The sequence below is a fragment of the Lethenteron reissneri genome, chromosome 35 (assembly GCF_015708825.2).
Source record: "Lethenteron reissneri isolate LAM-NWPU_2019-01 chromosome 35, ASM1570882v1, whole genome shotgun sequence".
Lineage (NCBI taxonomy): Eukaryota > Metazoa > Chordata > Hyperoartia > Petromyzontiformes > Petromyzontidae > Lethenteron > Lethenteron reissneri.
The window spans coordinates 7,000,011-7,014,150 of record NC_083813.1 but is presented as its reverse complement, the minus strand read 5'-3'; the positions used below and the strand labels follow the sequence as shown (position 1 = coordinate 7,014,150).

Below are 14,140 nucleotides of genomic sequence, written 5' to 3'. Positions count from 1 at the left end.
TCACAGCATGATAGCTGATATTTTTATTTTACTTTTATTAATTTAACATTTTTACCTACGTGACTTTATCGAAAAAACCTAAGAATATGGGATGTCCATTACTCCATTACTGGACATCTGTGAGTAAGAGTTTTATCGCTAATCGGATTCCTCCAGTATCAAATACATATTCTGATTCTGGAAAGACTGGGAGCTAGTTGAAGTTTTGAATGGAGGTGAGGACATGCTGAATGAGGTGAGTGCAAGGTTGAGATAAAGACCATATATTATCAGCTGTCGGCCATCCAAAATAACATTCTGAGGGCTGCCCTCACTTAAATTTGGAGTCAGTATTTTTTATAATTAATATTTGGGATCATATGGAAAAAATGCGTGGCACTTGAGATAATCTACAATTAAGCAGTAGAAAGGGAATAGTGTATACTGTATTGAGAAAAGGGGTATTATGTAACTTTAACTCGTCATGTGCTGTAATCGGTACATTGCTATTTAAAGCCTTTTCTTGGGAACCAGAAGGCTATAACATCGATTCAAGGACAAAGAAGTTATGTACTGCAAATGTGGGACTTTTAGGCATTGATTGAATGTGGAAATCCATTTTTGCCAGTTCAATGATATAAAATTAGACTGATGGTCAAAACTCCTCTTGATTTTAATCATCGACCTTTAACTTCTCAAAGTTGGATGAAGGACTTCCCACGCCAAAGCCACCCCCTCAGCCTTGCGATGCCACAATCCATCTTTGCTCCTGAATATCCTCCTGAGCGCATTCCCTCCTTTGGGCTGCCATTCCATCACGATGCTTGTCCATCAACCATAATCCCTTCCTGAATGTATCCTGGCCAAGCCCACTTTCCCTTACAGTGTTTGTTCTCTGGTCCACATATTCATCTCTAGATTTCCTTCCAAATAAAACGAGTTTAGTTTATTTTAAAAAATGAGTTTCTCCTATACATGTTTGGGCACTGTGCTAACTTTTGTTCTACAGGGTGTTTTAAAAGATGGACCCGATTTCAAAGCAGTACTGCTTTGAAATTGGGTCCATCTTTTTGAAGCACTCTGTATTTTCGTTATCAATGTCAATGTTTGTGATCCATATTTAAAAGTAGGTAAAATGCACTGATGAAATGTTCTTCTGTGGACGTGTTACTTTTCATGACTAATTTAAGTCTTCTAAAACTGGTATTCATTCGATAATTTCCCTAATAACAACTCAACAAACTGATCAATACCATGAGTTAAAATGAAAAAAAATGTTTAGGTAACATAAATTAGGTTTGCACCACTGCCAACACAGCATTGCCAAACACTGTTTAACTGCTCTGTGATTTCCAGTCCTGTCACTTGGATAGATACCGTACTGCAGTGAACAGTATCTTGTATGTTGAACTTCTTTTGCACCGTACGTAGCCAACCGTGCTAATAGAACATGTACATGGCATGCCTTGACCACCATTCCACATTGACCAGCGTGGTGAAGTATGGTCATGGCCGAAATGGGGGTCGGTATTGATTAATCCAGCAGTGGACTGACAATACACATCAGCATCTTTATTTGGGCTGGAGCAATCCCATGAGCTATGAAGATTTTTTTTCACACACGTGCCTTTGTCAATCCACTGCTAGATGAATCACCCCCCCCCACCACACCACAACCCCCATTTCGGCCATTAACCATACCTCACCACGCTGGTCAAGCATTGAACGGTGGTGAAGCTTGTTGTTGTTGATGATGATGGTGATGACGAGCGTAACTTCCCTTAACTTTCACCTCGAATGACCTCAAAAATACGTCGGTGCCGAGGGGGAAAACCTCTCATTTGGCAAGAGGGGGTGGGGTGGGGGAGGGTGGGGGAGGGTGAAGTGTGGGGGGCGGGGCTCAGCGAATTCAAACTCCCCCAACGGATTTTGGGGAACGGTGGTGGAGAGCAGGGGGCGTGGTTTAGGGAGGCGGGGGGTAAATTTTAGCCAATCGGCGGGGGATAAATTCCAGCCAATCGGCGGGGGGTAAATTTTAGCCAATCGGCGGGGGGTAAATTTCAGCGACTCGGCGGAGGGTAAATTCCAGCCAATCGGCGGGGGATAAATTTCAGCCAATCAGCGGGACGCACCGGGGAGGGGCGGGGACTCGCGTTCTCTCACTGGATTGGTCGATTTTAAAAAATTTCCGTTGTGTACCGGAAGTCGGTTTGGGGCGAGTAAAATTTTAAATTTTTTGGTGGCGTCGTCGTCGTCGTCGTCATCGTCGTAGGAAGTTGTTTGTTTGTGTTAACAAGAGCAGCGGAGGCGGCCGAAGCGAGTTATAACACCGGTTAATTTGTCGGGAGCGTCTTAATTAATCGGCGTAAATGATTACGAGCGCGTCGCGAGGTGTGGAGGAGGCAAGTGGTGTCGGCGCGGACGGTGAGTTTCGTTAAGTCACTTTAACGCGTCACTAAGTAGAAGGCTTCACGACCAAATATCATCCATGATATAGGGTTTTATAAAATTTCCTTCGTGTTATATAATCGAAAATTACATCAAGGATTCGGTTCGCGGTGGATGTATTTGTTTAAGTTGTTTGGGGTTTTATTCGGTTAGTTTGAGAAAATTCAAATATCCGTAAGGAGTTTTGGGCCCACCAATTACGACCACGCGGCATTGTTGAACATCGCTTGAAGGTGGCTTTGAGTTGGGTAGCATTATTGCAAACACAGAATGCCATCCTGTGTATGCAATCTAATTTCTGCTAGTTAATGCTTCAGTTTGAAACGATGCTGACATTTCGAGTTGATAATTGGTGTATTTTATACAGTCGACACCATTTCTTTAATGTCTTCTGTTAGTGCGGTGATTGTAATCTCCATAATGTGTTGTTTGAGTTGGATCGCATGAATATAAATGTGTCGTTAGGGGTAAATCATTAATTTATTATATTTGAGACATATTTTGCACATTTCCGTGTTGCGTTTGATGTTCTCGTCGCGCTAATCAAAAGTGAATACGTTAGTGATTTTCGGCGTCTTGTTTACTGCGGATTTTACAGAGAATCAACACTTTGCTTAGAATGTATGGAAACACGGTGGTTTGTTTTGGTGCTGTGTATTGTTTACAGCTCCACGGTATAGTGAGGCCAGCAGAGGGCAGTGCAACACAACGCAATGTCTTGCCGTACTTTGTTTTCAACTCGCATTCACCAGCGTGGTGAAGTATGGTCAATAACCACCGCAACATATACGGTGTGAAGATGCCCTCATCCAGCAGTGCATTGTGCCAAATGCATCTGTAAATCTATTTATGGTGAACTTTCGCATCGTACGTAGCCAACCGTGTTCATCGGAGGTGCGGAGAAAGGACAACAAACTAAACACAAAAAACAATTCTAACTAAATTAGTTTTCAATACAGATGATTTAAGATTCGCAAGGAATCCAATGGCTTCCTAATGTCGGAAGAACGTTCCAGACGACCGCAGAAGCGCATCCGTGGTGGTGTGGGTGAAATCATTTGTTTCTGCACACATGTGCGGCTTACGGCTCGAACTTGCATGCGATAAGACTTTGGAGTTTGCTTTGGGTTTTGTATTGTATGTGCCTTTTGTGTCGTTACATATGCTCCCACAGTAGACACTAACGACGTGGCCACGGACACAGCGATGAAGTCGAAGACCTGCTCGCCACGTGGGTACGTACGGCTTAGCACGGCGGTGTGCGCTAGAGTTGTTCTCTGCGATGTTTCCATCGTCCACTAGAGGGCGTTCGAGTGCTTTGTTAAGTCAAACATTACTTGATGCTAATGCGTTGGCAGTGGTGCGCACACAAGCACAAAAAACGACGCCATGCGTCAATAACACTCACGTATCTTCTTGGTTCTTTCGGTAAAGTCACGTAGAAGGGAAGTAATAAAAAGAAAACATAATAAAAAAATAATTCTCACGACGTTTCGGCCACAACGCAAGCAGCCGTCCTCAGGTGAAACCAGGTCTGTCGAGGCGAAAGAACCAAGAAGATGAATCCCTGCAGTCACGAAAGCTTTAAATCGAAACACTCACGTAGTTTAACGCGTGGTAGGCTTTCACGACAAATATCCATAATACAGGTTTTCTGGGGTTATATCGAGTAAATATATAAATGTGTCGTTAAACCCGCCACCACCCGACAGCGAATTAGTAAGGGTTGTCACATAAAAAAAATCTGGCTGTCGCCTGATGAAGCTAGTTGTAATTACTGGCGAAACGTCGTACTCCGATTGTAAACGTTGTGGCTTTGCTTTGCAACACACCGATGTGCTGTATTAGGAACGAATTGGCATGTTCTGTTTACGTGACAAATCTTACTAACTAGCCTTTTGCCCATCCAAGGACGGGTGTATTGCTGTAAATCTGAAACTTGCAAGCGAAAAGCAGACCGCGACGTCATATTCATTGCATCAATCTGTGTGCAATTTATAAGGGCGCGGTGACGCAGACCTATTTCATTTTAAGGTTATAATCCCTTGTTCATCATGACGTCCTTTTTACTTTGATGTCTCAACAGCGTTACAGAGATCACGTCACGTGAGGGTTCTGCCTTTGTAGTGAGGGTTGTAAGTTGACGCTGAGGAGGGGAGAGGAGGCGCCTTGCCCCCCATGTGGAGTGACGTCAGCCGCTAATTATTATGAATGGGGGGGGGGTGTTCATTGGGAGGATGTCGCCTTATGATGATTATTAATGAAGGGGGGGCTGTTCGATGTGGAGTGACGTCACCTGCTCATGATTATTAATGAGGGGGGTCCATATGGAGGACATAACCTGTTCATGATTATTAATGAGGGGAGCTGGTCGATGTGGAGTGATGTCACTTGCACATTATTATTAGTGGGGGGGGGGGGTCCATTTGGATGACGTCACTTGCTACTGAAAATTAATTAGGGGGAATGGTCAATGTGGAGTGACGTCACGAGCGTTAAGAAAAGACAATCCTGGGTGCTTATAGTAGGCATATTGGCTGCGGCGGGTGGTGCTAACCCCAAAAAAATGCATTATGAAACATAACAGGTGACGTTTTGTAAAATTATCCTTTTTCATTACGCAAAGAGAAGCCAGAGATATATAAGAGTGGGAAGACTGCAGATTACACGATAAGATAGTAATACAAAAAATGTATTCCTCATGAACAATCTTGGTAGCTGCAGAGTAACCATAGTTTGTTAAATTGTATGAGTACCAAGGATGGTGGCCTCTCAACAATTTATACAATGTATACTACTGTTGAATGGTAGATGTTAATCTTTTCTCTGATTGTTTATCTAGACTGGAGGTATCCCCAATGCGCCACGCAGTGCTTTTTCACAGATGTGCAGCATGGGCGGGCCAGCAGGTAAATGTTAACTATATTGGAATATAGAGGTTTGGGACTCTACTATAGGTTTTTTTCGGTAAAGTCACGTAGGTAAAACATTAAAATTATTAAAAATAAAATAAAAATCACGACGTTTCGGAGGCAACACAAGCCTCCGTCTTACCTACGTGACTTTACCAAAAAAACCTAAGAATATGAATCCTTGCAGTCACGAAAGCTTCAAATCTAGAACTAAACCCTGATCTTATAGAGTTGAGGCACTTCTAAACGCAAGGAATGACGCACAGGAGAATTTGATTGTACAGATGGAGAGTGCAGCCATGGAGCAAATATCTACAGTTTGGTGGAGTGTTTTTTTGGTATTTCCTTCCCAGCATTGCCCTTCCATCCAAGTTCAAAGCCATTGGTCAGAAACGCCCCTTTTACCATGTGCCTGCCAAGTAAGTGTGTACCTGTGGTAGTGTATTCAGCTGTGGCCCACACATAAAACTGAGACCCCACCAAGACATGCTTTTAGCGTTGTCACCTGCAGTGGAGAAACGCTTGCTTAGAATTGCTTGCATGGCTTAAATGTTTTGCTTGGCAAGGCATAATTTGCATGTGGTGGGCTCAGATATATGCCATGGTACATAAGTATGGGTAAAATAATAATTTAAGGTTGTGTTTCTCCAATGCCCTTGATATTTTTTTAATAGACGCATGGACGTGACCAACAAGGCAAAGACCACGGAGGAGATGGAGCTGGAGAAGATTAAGCAGCTGCAACTGGAGCTTAAAAGGCACCGAGAGATGGCCAAGAAATCACTACGGATGGTGCAGCATAGCTCAGGTTGAATTTTAAATTAAACATATACTTTGTTAATACACTACTTTGTTCTTAAGGGCCATTTGTTTGAGAATTGATTACTATGATAAATAATGTATATGCCTTCCAAATAATTTATCCTGCTTTGAAAAGTGATATACGTTTAATACACCCCTTATATTTTGTGACATGCACAAGGATTCTGAAAGTGTTAGGCAAAAAACGAGCGGTGTAATGAAATAAATCGAATTACAGTAATAATCGTGAACATGGTAAAAACATGCAATTCACAATGAGTCGATTTGCCATTCAAATTGGAAAACAAGTTACGAAACTCCTTAAAATATCAATATTCAAATACGCCGAGCTATTTCATTTCATCGAAACCCGATATATTTTGAGTTGGTATCAGTAGTTCCAAACACTGGCCATTTTAATAGTCCGATTCGCGTGGTTGGCTATGTACGGTGCAAAAAAAGTTCAACATGTATGTACGGAAGAGGTGTAGAAGAATCGCTACAAGCTATGGGTTACTGGGCCAGCAAAATTATACCGGCCTTAATGTCTGTTGATAATGTACTGTCATGCTAAAAAGGCAAGTTTTTGTGTGCGTGAACAATTTGTTACGTAACTGGCAAAGGTTGGTGGTTGTATGCATGTGCAAATGTATTTTAATAATGAAATTGTTTTCCCATTAGGGGACAGTTGAAAAATGTCAGTGTTACATTTTAAAAACAAAACATGTTTTCAATTACCAGCACACATTTGATACTAAAACTATTCAATCTCTTTTTTTTTTTGCTAAGTGCACATGCCTCTCAAGTCCACGTGCATGCCCACTCTCCCAGTGGGTTTCAATTTCCACACGGACGGAAGAATTAAGCGGCACGCCATGCAGCATCCATCGCTGGGAGCCACACAGAGCACAGACAAAACCCACCGACGTTCAAAAAACAGCATTGCTGCGGTAAGTGTGAACCTTTGGTATGAGCAGCGTTACGATACCCTCTGAATGCCAAGACACATTGCATACAAGTTATTCTTTGGTTCTTTCGGTTAAGTCACGTCTAAAGATAAAATAATAAATTAAATAATAGCATATTACGACGTTTCGATTGCAACACAAGCAATCATCATCAGGCATAAAAGAAATAGCAACAAAAATCTAACTAGAAAACTATAGACAGAATAATTCCTGCAGTCACGAAAGCTCCAAAATTAAGATTGCATACAAGCCTCGCGGATTATCCTGGAGACTCACGGTAACATTCCCCCAGTTTTGGGGACAGTTGTGCGCTCACTCTAACCGCGCTGCATGCAAATACAGGTGTGTGTGTGTGCACTCCGCATGAGTGGAACGTTATTTGAACTTGTTACAACTGAGAAATATCTAAACCAAAAAAGTGTTCATCTTTCTCCTTCAAAGGCAATGCATATATTATCAGAGTTTTTCGTTTGCATTCTGACCACAAGTATTGTGGTTAATGCAGACATGATTCCTTGTAAAAGGTTTCAGTTTGGTGTTTTAACATCAACACCTGTTGCCAGAAAAAAGGGGAAAACCTATCATCATATTTCTCCTTCATGTAAACCCTAAAGCAGTGGTTCTTAGCCTGGGGTGCACACACCTCTTGGGGGTGGGGGTGTGAGATGCCCTTTATGGGAGTGTGACACATTGCAGATTTTTTTTTTAAGGTAAATCATCAAAACACAAATTAAGCATGGGCATGTAAGTACAACTACTTTTTTCATCAAACCTATGTATTAGCATACATTTTTTTCACGATTGAGAACCAAAGGGGTGCAAGGCTGCATTAAAAGTAAAACATCACTGCCCGAAAGGGTTCGAATCAGACCCACACTGAAATACCTTGGGAAACCCAAGAAATTAAGAAATGGAGGCACAGAAACATTTAATTATGCTGTAGACAAGGGAAAAAGGGATGTGTGGGTATAGGGATTATTGTGAATCAATGATCATCCTTGAGACTTGCGAACTATGAAATGGGCCAAAAATAGTGACTTTAGGGTCCATCTCTGATGAAGTGAACAAACGTTTTATTTTATGGCTTTGTTGTTGCAGGCCAAGAGTTTGCAGCAAGTGATGTCCAATCGGCTGGCTGGAGGCTTGCCTGTGTTGAAGAGAAAACGTGAAGGGGATGATGCAGGTGTCGCCACCAACTCCTGCATGTCTACACGGTTGAAGTCAAGGATGACAGCACCACAGACAAGTGGGTGACTGCACGACACGGCTGCTATGTAATGAGCTACAGAATATTTACCTGTGCAGTGCAATATTGTCTAAATACTGGGGAGAATTACTCTAGTTGTCAATATAATGCTGCATGAAGCCTGTAATGGGGAGTTATTTGACTGGACTTTACAATGCTGGTCGGTGTGGGTTTGTGACGGTGGGGAGTATAGATGCGAGAGCAAATAGTGACAGGACCTAGTTCAATGCTACTATTATAAACAATAACAATTACATCGTCAAAAGAGCTCCAAAAGTTTGCTGGAATCTTAAGTGTGGAATGTTTGGCTGTTGCATTTTACCCATAGGTGAGCCAAACGTGAAGAAACTGAAAACTGACGCCACCAGTCAACGAAATGCACCGCGAAAAGTACAGTCGGTTCAACCTCTGGCCAAACGAGCTTGTGTGCGGAAAACCACAAACAGCAGAAGCACCATGTCTCGGGGAGAGGAGAACGCCAGGCCAGCCCCTTCAACTCTGCACCCTGTGATACCGGTGACGAAAGCCGGGCAGCCGGGTGGCTCTAGACCTCCGCCTCGTCCCCTTGGTCTGCACTGCTTGAACTGGGAGACAAAGAGTCGAGCAGGGCCTACGGGCAAGAGCGCGGCTAAGATTGCACCAGCAGACAAGCTGCAGTCAAAGGTGTGATGTTGTCCTGTTTTTTGATTGACGCCAGCAGTTTGAAGTATTATTTGGATGTTTTCACAATTGTATAGGCCGAGTACACATGTTTTGGTGTTGTCAACTTGTGTTGCTCTGATGGACAATGGTGTTAATGCATTTTGTAATATTTGCCTTAGAGTATCATTGAAGAATGAAATTTTTGGGAACATGCAGTATATAAAGTTAACTTATTCTTTTCTTACTCGCCTTTTGCCTGTACAAGGATGGGTGTATTGCAGTAAATCTGAAACTTGCAAGCAAAAAGCAGACCGCGACGTGATATTCATTGCATCCATTCGTGTGCAATTTGTAAGGGCGCGGTGACAGACCTATTTCATTTAAAGGTGATAATCCCTTGCTCATCGTGACGTCCTTTTTACTTCCATATCTCAATAGCGTTACGGAGATCGCGTGACTTGAGGGTTCTGCTTTTGTAGTGAGGGTTATAAGTTGAGGAGGCCCCTCGCTCCCCCCCCCATGTGGAGTGATGTCACCCGCTAATTATTATTAATGGCGGGGGGGTCCATTTGGAGGACGTCACCTGTTCGTGATTATTAATGAGGGGGGCTGGTCGACGTGGAGTGACGTCACGCGCGGGACACACAGACATTCTTAGCTCATTATAGTTAATAACCTATGGAATGATCTTCCCCTTCCAGTATATGGAGTGTCATTATTTGTAATAAATTCAATTCTAAGTGTTTTCTTAGGCATTGTGGTAATGTCAAATCTATCATATGAATCTTTGGACTATGGTGGTATACACCTATAAGACATGCATTCTTACGTGCAATTCTATTAACTTGTGTGTATAAAAATAAATATATATTTTCAGGATCGTAACATTCCGATCATTCAGCACTTGCCTTTTATGAAAAGCAATACTATATATACACGTTGCTCTGTAGTAGCTGGCCTAATCAGTAGTTGGGCCAGCTGTCAAGCTCGGCATTACAAAAAACTACTTCCAGAAATTCAAGAGATGCTTTGGTGAGGATTCATTATAACCATAAAAGAGTGCATGTTGCCAAGGCTGGAAAATAAACGCTGCAAAATGTCAACTATCACAGATGGTATTGCTTGGGAAATTGCTTCACTCCATCTCATGGAGTTGGCATTGTAGAATTTCCATGGTGGTACATGGGGCATCTGTAGAGCTATTGTATGCTTACATTTTCCAGAACATATGCTGCCGACTGTCATTTGAGTTTTAGAAATAAATTCCTTGGCGATTCGATGAGCTTCATTAAAGCTCATTACACATTAATACAATTACTTTTCTTCAATTTCGAAAACAGGATGCATAACAAACTACTCGTTCTGCACTTGGGACACATGCTCACCTTGACTGGATGTTAATTTTACAGAATTTCAATTCCATTGCATGCCACGGCCTGGTCAATGCTGAGACTTGTTGCTATATTATTGTTGTTCGCACTGTGCTGCAGGTACACAAGGCCAACCCGGTACGACGGTACAAGAAAGTGGAGGTGATGGGCAGTGACAAACCCCTTACCAGCCCAGTCTCTCCAAAATTCTCTACTCGTTTCAACAAATGAACATTGTTTGCATGTCACTGTATATATAAGAAAGTTAGTAGTTTCGCGCGCGTGTGTGTGTGCGAGTCTCATGCGGTACTTGCCTCCAAAATGTAACGCCGTTTCTTTCCGGGACACGGAGAAAGGAAACCATTACACAATGTAACACAATTTTTGTTCCTGGGTAGTGTTAGTTCGTAATTGCTTATGCCTCAAAAGTATATAAAATGGCTGTTATTCCCCACAAACTTTGCTTTTGTGACCAGGACAGTGATATTTTTAAATTGACCTATTTTCAATAAGAAAACGGGCGAATGTGTCTTTTAGTTCACATAGTCAGAAAAAAACTAAACGACTCAAAATTAACATGTATTTATACTAAAGTAATACAAAAATGACTACGAAAGTATTAGGAGTAGTTTTTCGTGATTTACGATTATACTGTAAATCACTTTTACGAATCAGCCCCCAAATGGAGTTTATAACATAAAATTCCGAGCAACAATTGTCCATCTTACTTTGTTTTTTTTTGCATTGCTAGCAGGTGAAATGAGGTGCCCAGGGTTTGTCTTGATCCTCGACAGGCATGCCAAAATGTGTCTTGTAGGCTTCACACATCTTAGCAGATGCTTCCACAGAGTACTTTTTTGCTCTCGTCTTGATAAATTGGCCGCAGACATAGCAAAATGCGTCTGCCAGATGCTTGCAGCCTCTTGATGCCATCTCAGAAAAATGCAGATATGATCCTTATGGCAGTACCCCAGGGTACCAAATAATACAAACTGGCCGAGGCAATTAAATATTTTATTTCTGGGACACCTTTTTCCAGGGGTGTACTTAACTTCGCGACTGGGGTACCAATCAATTTGAAATCGGTGCCACTCCGCGATGTTGAAACGCAGCGAGGACGATTGCGCTGAAACCCTGAACGCTCGCGGTACGCACTTTGTGGGGCATCGTGTACAGCTCGTCGAGATGAGTCGATTGCCGCATCGCCGACCATCAGCAGACTAAAAGTGACTAAAAGTGGACATTATGCGAGAGCCGGGGTACTATGGTACCCCGAGGTACCGCCATAAGGTTCATATATATCCACTTAGGCAGCTGGAACTAAACTGAACTGGTGGGCTTAACGCCCCTGTATACTATTTATATTACTGGAAAGTTCTAAAATGTTCTAGAAGTTACTCGAAGTTTACTCGGCACTAAATCTATCTGGAATGTTCAGGAAAATGGGTACATTTCAAAATATCACTGTCCTGGTCATAAAAGCAACATTTTCTGTGCTTTGAGGCATAAGCAATTAGGAAATAACCCAGGAACCAAAAATATTGTTAGTGTTATCAACCACAGGGGGGGATTTTATCCCATTAATTCACAATTTTACAAAAAACTTAAACCTATTTAAATTGTAATGTGTTAATCATTGTACAATAATAGTTGTAGTGATTTTATAATGCTTTATCTTGGTTTTTTTAAAAGTAAATCCATGCGAAACATTTGGTATTGTCCCCTCCCCCCAGATAATTCAGTGATACCTTCTGAATAGCCAAAAAGCTACGGTGAGCAATGTGGATCAAAGCCGATGGCAATAACGCGATTTCTTATCACGTTAATTTGCCATCATTGGACTGACGTACGTAAGAATATTTAAAATTGCAGAATCCGGTGAGCTATTAAGCTCTTTTTTTTACAGATGTCCAGTAGGGGTGGGTAAGAAAGTTGTAAGTATAAAAACATGATCGTGCAGGACACAATGTTAAGCAGTCGCTTTACCTTCCAGAGTTTACGTTGACACTGCCCCATCACAAGCTATGTTTGAAAGTTGTAGCAGCAATCGTCGATTCAAAATGACTGGAGAACCAAGGTCTCTGCAGTGGAACGAGACTGCATCTCATGTTCTTGGTTCTTTCGGTAAAGTCACGTAGATGGAAACCAAAAATTAAAAGCAAAAAAACCCACGACGTTTCGATCGCAACACAAAGCGGTCTTCAGGTGGAGAGAAAATAAGACTGAATCTACCAATTGACAAGACTTTGCATTGACGCGATGATTGACCGTCTCTCTTCATGGGAAGAGTTTTCATTCCTCGCATTACAGTGATCAGCAACGAATCCAGTCTTCCGTTCCAACTGCGAAGACCGTTCCCTGTTCAAGTTGTATTTGCAAACAATCAAAGCTCAAGGACGGTCCGTTCATCATTTGGGACTTTCTTTGCCGAAGCCAATTTTTGCTTGTGGAAAGTTGTGACATTGTCAAGGGTTACATCAAGATCTAATGCCACCGCATTGATTGAAGACCTAATTTGTTCAGAAGAGGATGGAGTGTATAGGAGAAATGTTGTAGGTCGTGATAATACACTTCGCTTCAGTTTTCGAATTGCATTTGATACAATCTTTCTGCATACTGTGACACAGATCTCATCGCTTACATATTCACGCATGAACAACCTTATCCATTGGGTCCGGGTAACGCTCCACCCCCCAGCCAGTACTTGTACATTTGTACTATATTGTAGCTCAGTTTCCTTAACATTACAGCAAGCGGAATTACATGTACGAAAATTAAGTTAACATTTTTTAGCAGATCAGTTAATCTGCTGTTCGGTTATTTAAAGCAATTATCCTTCAGCATGTTTTATTCATTGTATTTCAATAACCAGCTCGGTAACCTTAAGAATTAAGCATTTAATGATATGTAATGAGTAGTTAAGTTTAGATTTGTACCATCTGTGCGTTTGTATTCTGCAATGAAATTTAAAATCAACTCTTGTAGTTGTCAAATGGGACGTAACATAGGTCAACGTTTAAATGTTCAGATTGACGTTATATTTTGATTGAAAGGATTTGAAACCATGTAACTTTTGTGCTATTCTGCAGTCTGCCTATTAAGCTACTTGTACATTTTTTTAAGCTGCATTTTTCCATGGGCATGGTTGTAAACAAAAATAAACCTAATTTTACATTTCTTTGTCATCGTGTTTATATACTGTATGAAGGACATGAACGCGTTTAACCTTATTTTATTAGTTTTATTGATTTTTTTAAACAAAGTTCAATGCAATTGCAGATGTCGCAAACTTGAAATGCAAAGTGAAAACGGAAGCCAAAGCCTGGGATGCATTTGTATGTGAAAAGAATAGCCTAAACGTGTAAGACGCGCATACTTTTTATTATTGTCAATGCATTGCAATATTTGTCACGGTAAAATAAAAATGTTAACTTACATAAATTACACTGCTGACAATATCCTGTGGACTTAATGACTGGCCAATACCTCAATGAATTTTAATATGCGCTTCAAATGGATTACACCAGTGATGGCCCAACTAGGATAAGATGAAAATACCATGTTCTACATTTGTTTTTAACAAGTCTCGGGTCACGTTTAAACTCGGCTAATGTTTGAGATGCTCGTATCTAGCTAATGCGTGCCACGGTTCTGCACAAAGCGTAAGCAAGTTAAAACATTTAAAACTCAGTCTGACGTAATTCTGAGTGCTAGGGTAGTGCATATGTTGAGATAAATGCAATACAGTCAGCTAAACTAGTCGCCTATTAAGTG

General features: G+C 41.5%; 1 protein-coding gene across 5 annotated transcripts; it reads left to right on the top strand.

Moving 5' to 3' along the window:
• Positions 1–2,177: 2,177 nt before the first annotated feature.
• Positions 2,178–13,540, top strand: LOC133350862 (uncharacterized). 5 transcript variants are annotated; one of them, XM_061565665.1, is made up of 9 exons: positions 2,331–2,403; positions 3,602–3,662; positions 5,270–5,336; positions 5,693–5,758; positions 6,014–6,147; positions 6,930–7,090; positions 8,207–8,354; positions 8,683–9,017; positions 10,487–13,540. In XM_061565665.1, the coding sequence occupies exons 5-9, from the start codon at positions 6,018–6,020 to the stop codon at positions 10,595–10,597; spliced, it is 885 nt and encodes a 294-aa protein (XP_061421649.1). In that variant the 5' UTR covers positions 2,331–2,403; positions 3,602–3,662; positions 5,270–5,336; positions 5,693–5,758; positions 6,014–6,017; the 3' UTR covers positions 10,598–13,540. The 5 variants fall into 5 exon arrangements, with proteins under 5 accessions (XP_061421646.1, XP_061421648.1, XP_061421645.1 ...); XM_061565662.1 differs by lacking the exon at positions 5,270–5,336 and having other exon boundaries at positions 2,178–2,403; positions 3,605–3,662; XM_061565661.1 differs by lacking the exon at positions 5,270–5,336 and having other exon boundaries at positions 2,180–2,403.
• The last annotated feature ends 600 nt before the right edge of the window (positions 13,541–14,140 follow it).

Excerpts from the sequence above, each read along its gene's own strand:
- LOC133350862 (XM_061565661.1), top strand. The coding sequence starts at position 2,349 with ATGATTACGAGCGCGTCGCGAGGTGTGGAGGAGGCAAGTGGTGTCGGC. Across the intron at positions 2,404-3,601 it reads AAGTGGTGTCGGCGCGGACG|TAGACACTAACGACGTGGCC; the intron begins GTGAGTTTCGTT and ends ATGCTCCCACAG. Across the intron at positions 7,091-8,206 it reads CAAAAAACAGCATTGCTGCG|GCCAAGAGTTTGCAGCAAGT; the intron begins GTAAGTGTGAAC and ends TTGTTGTTGCAG.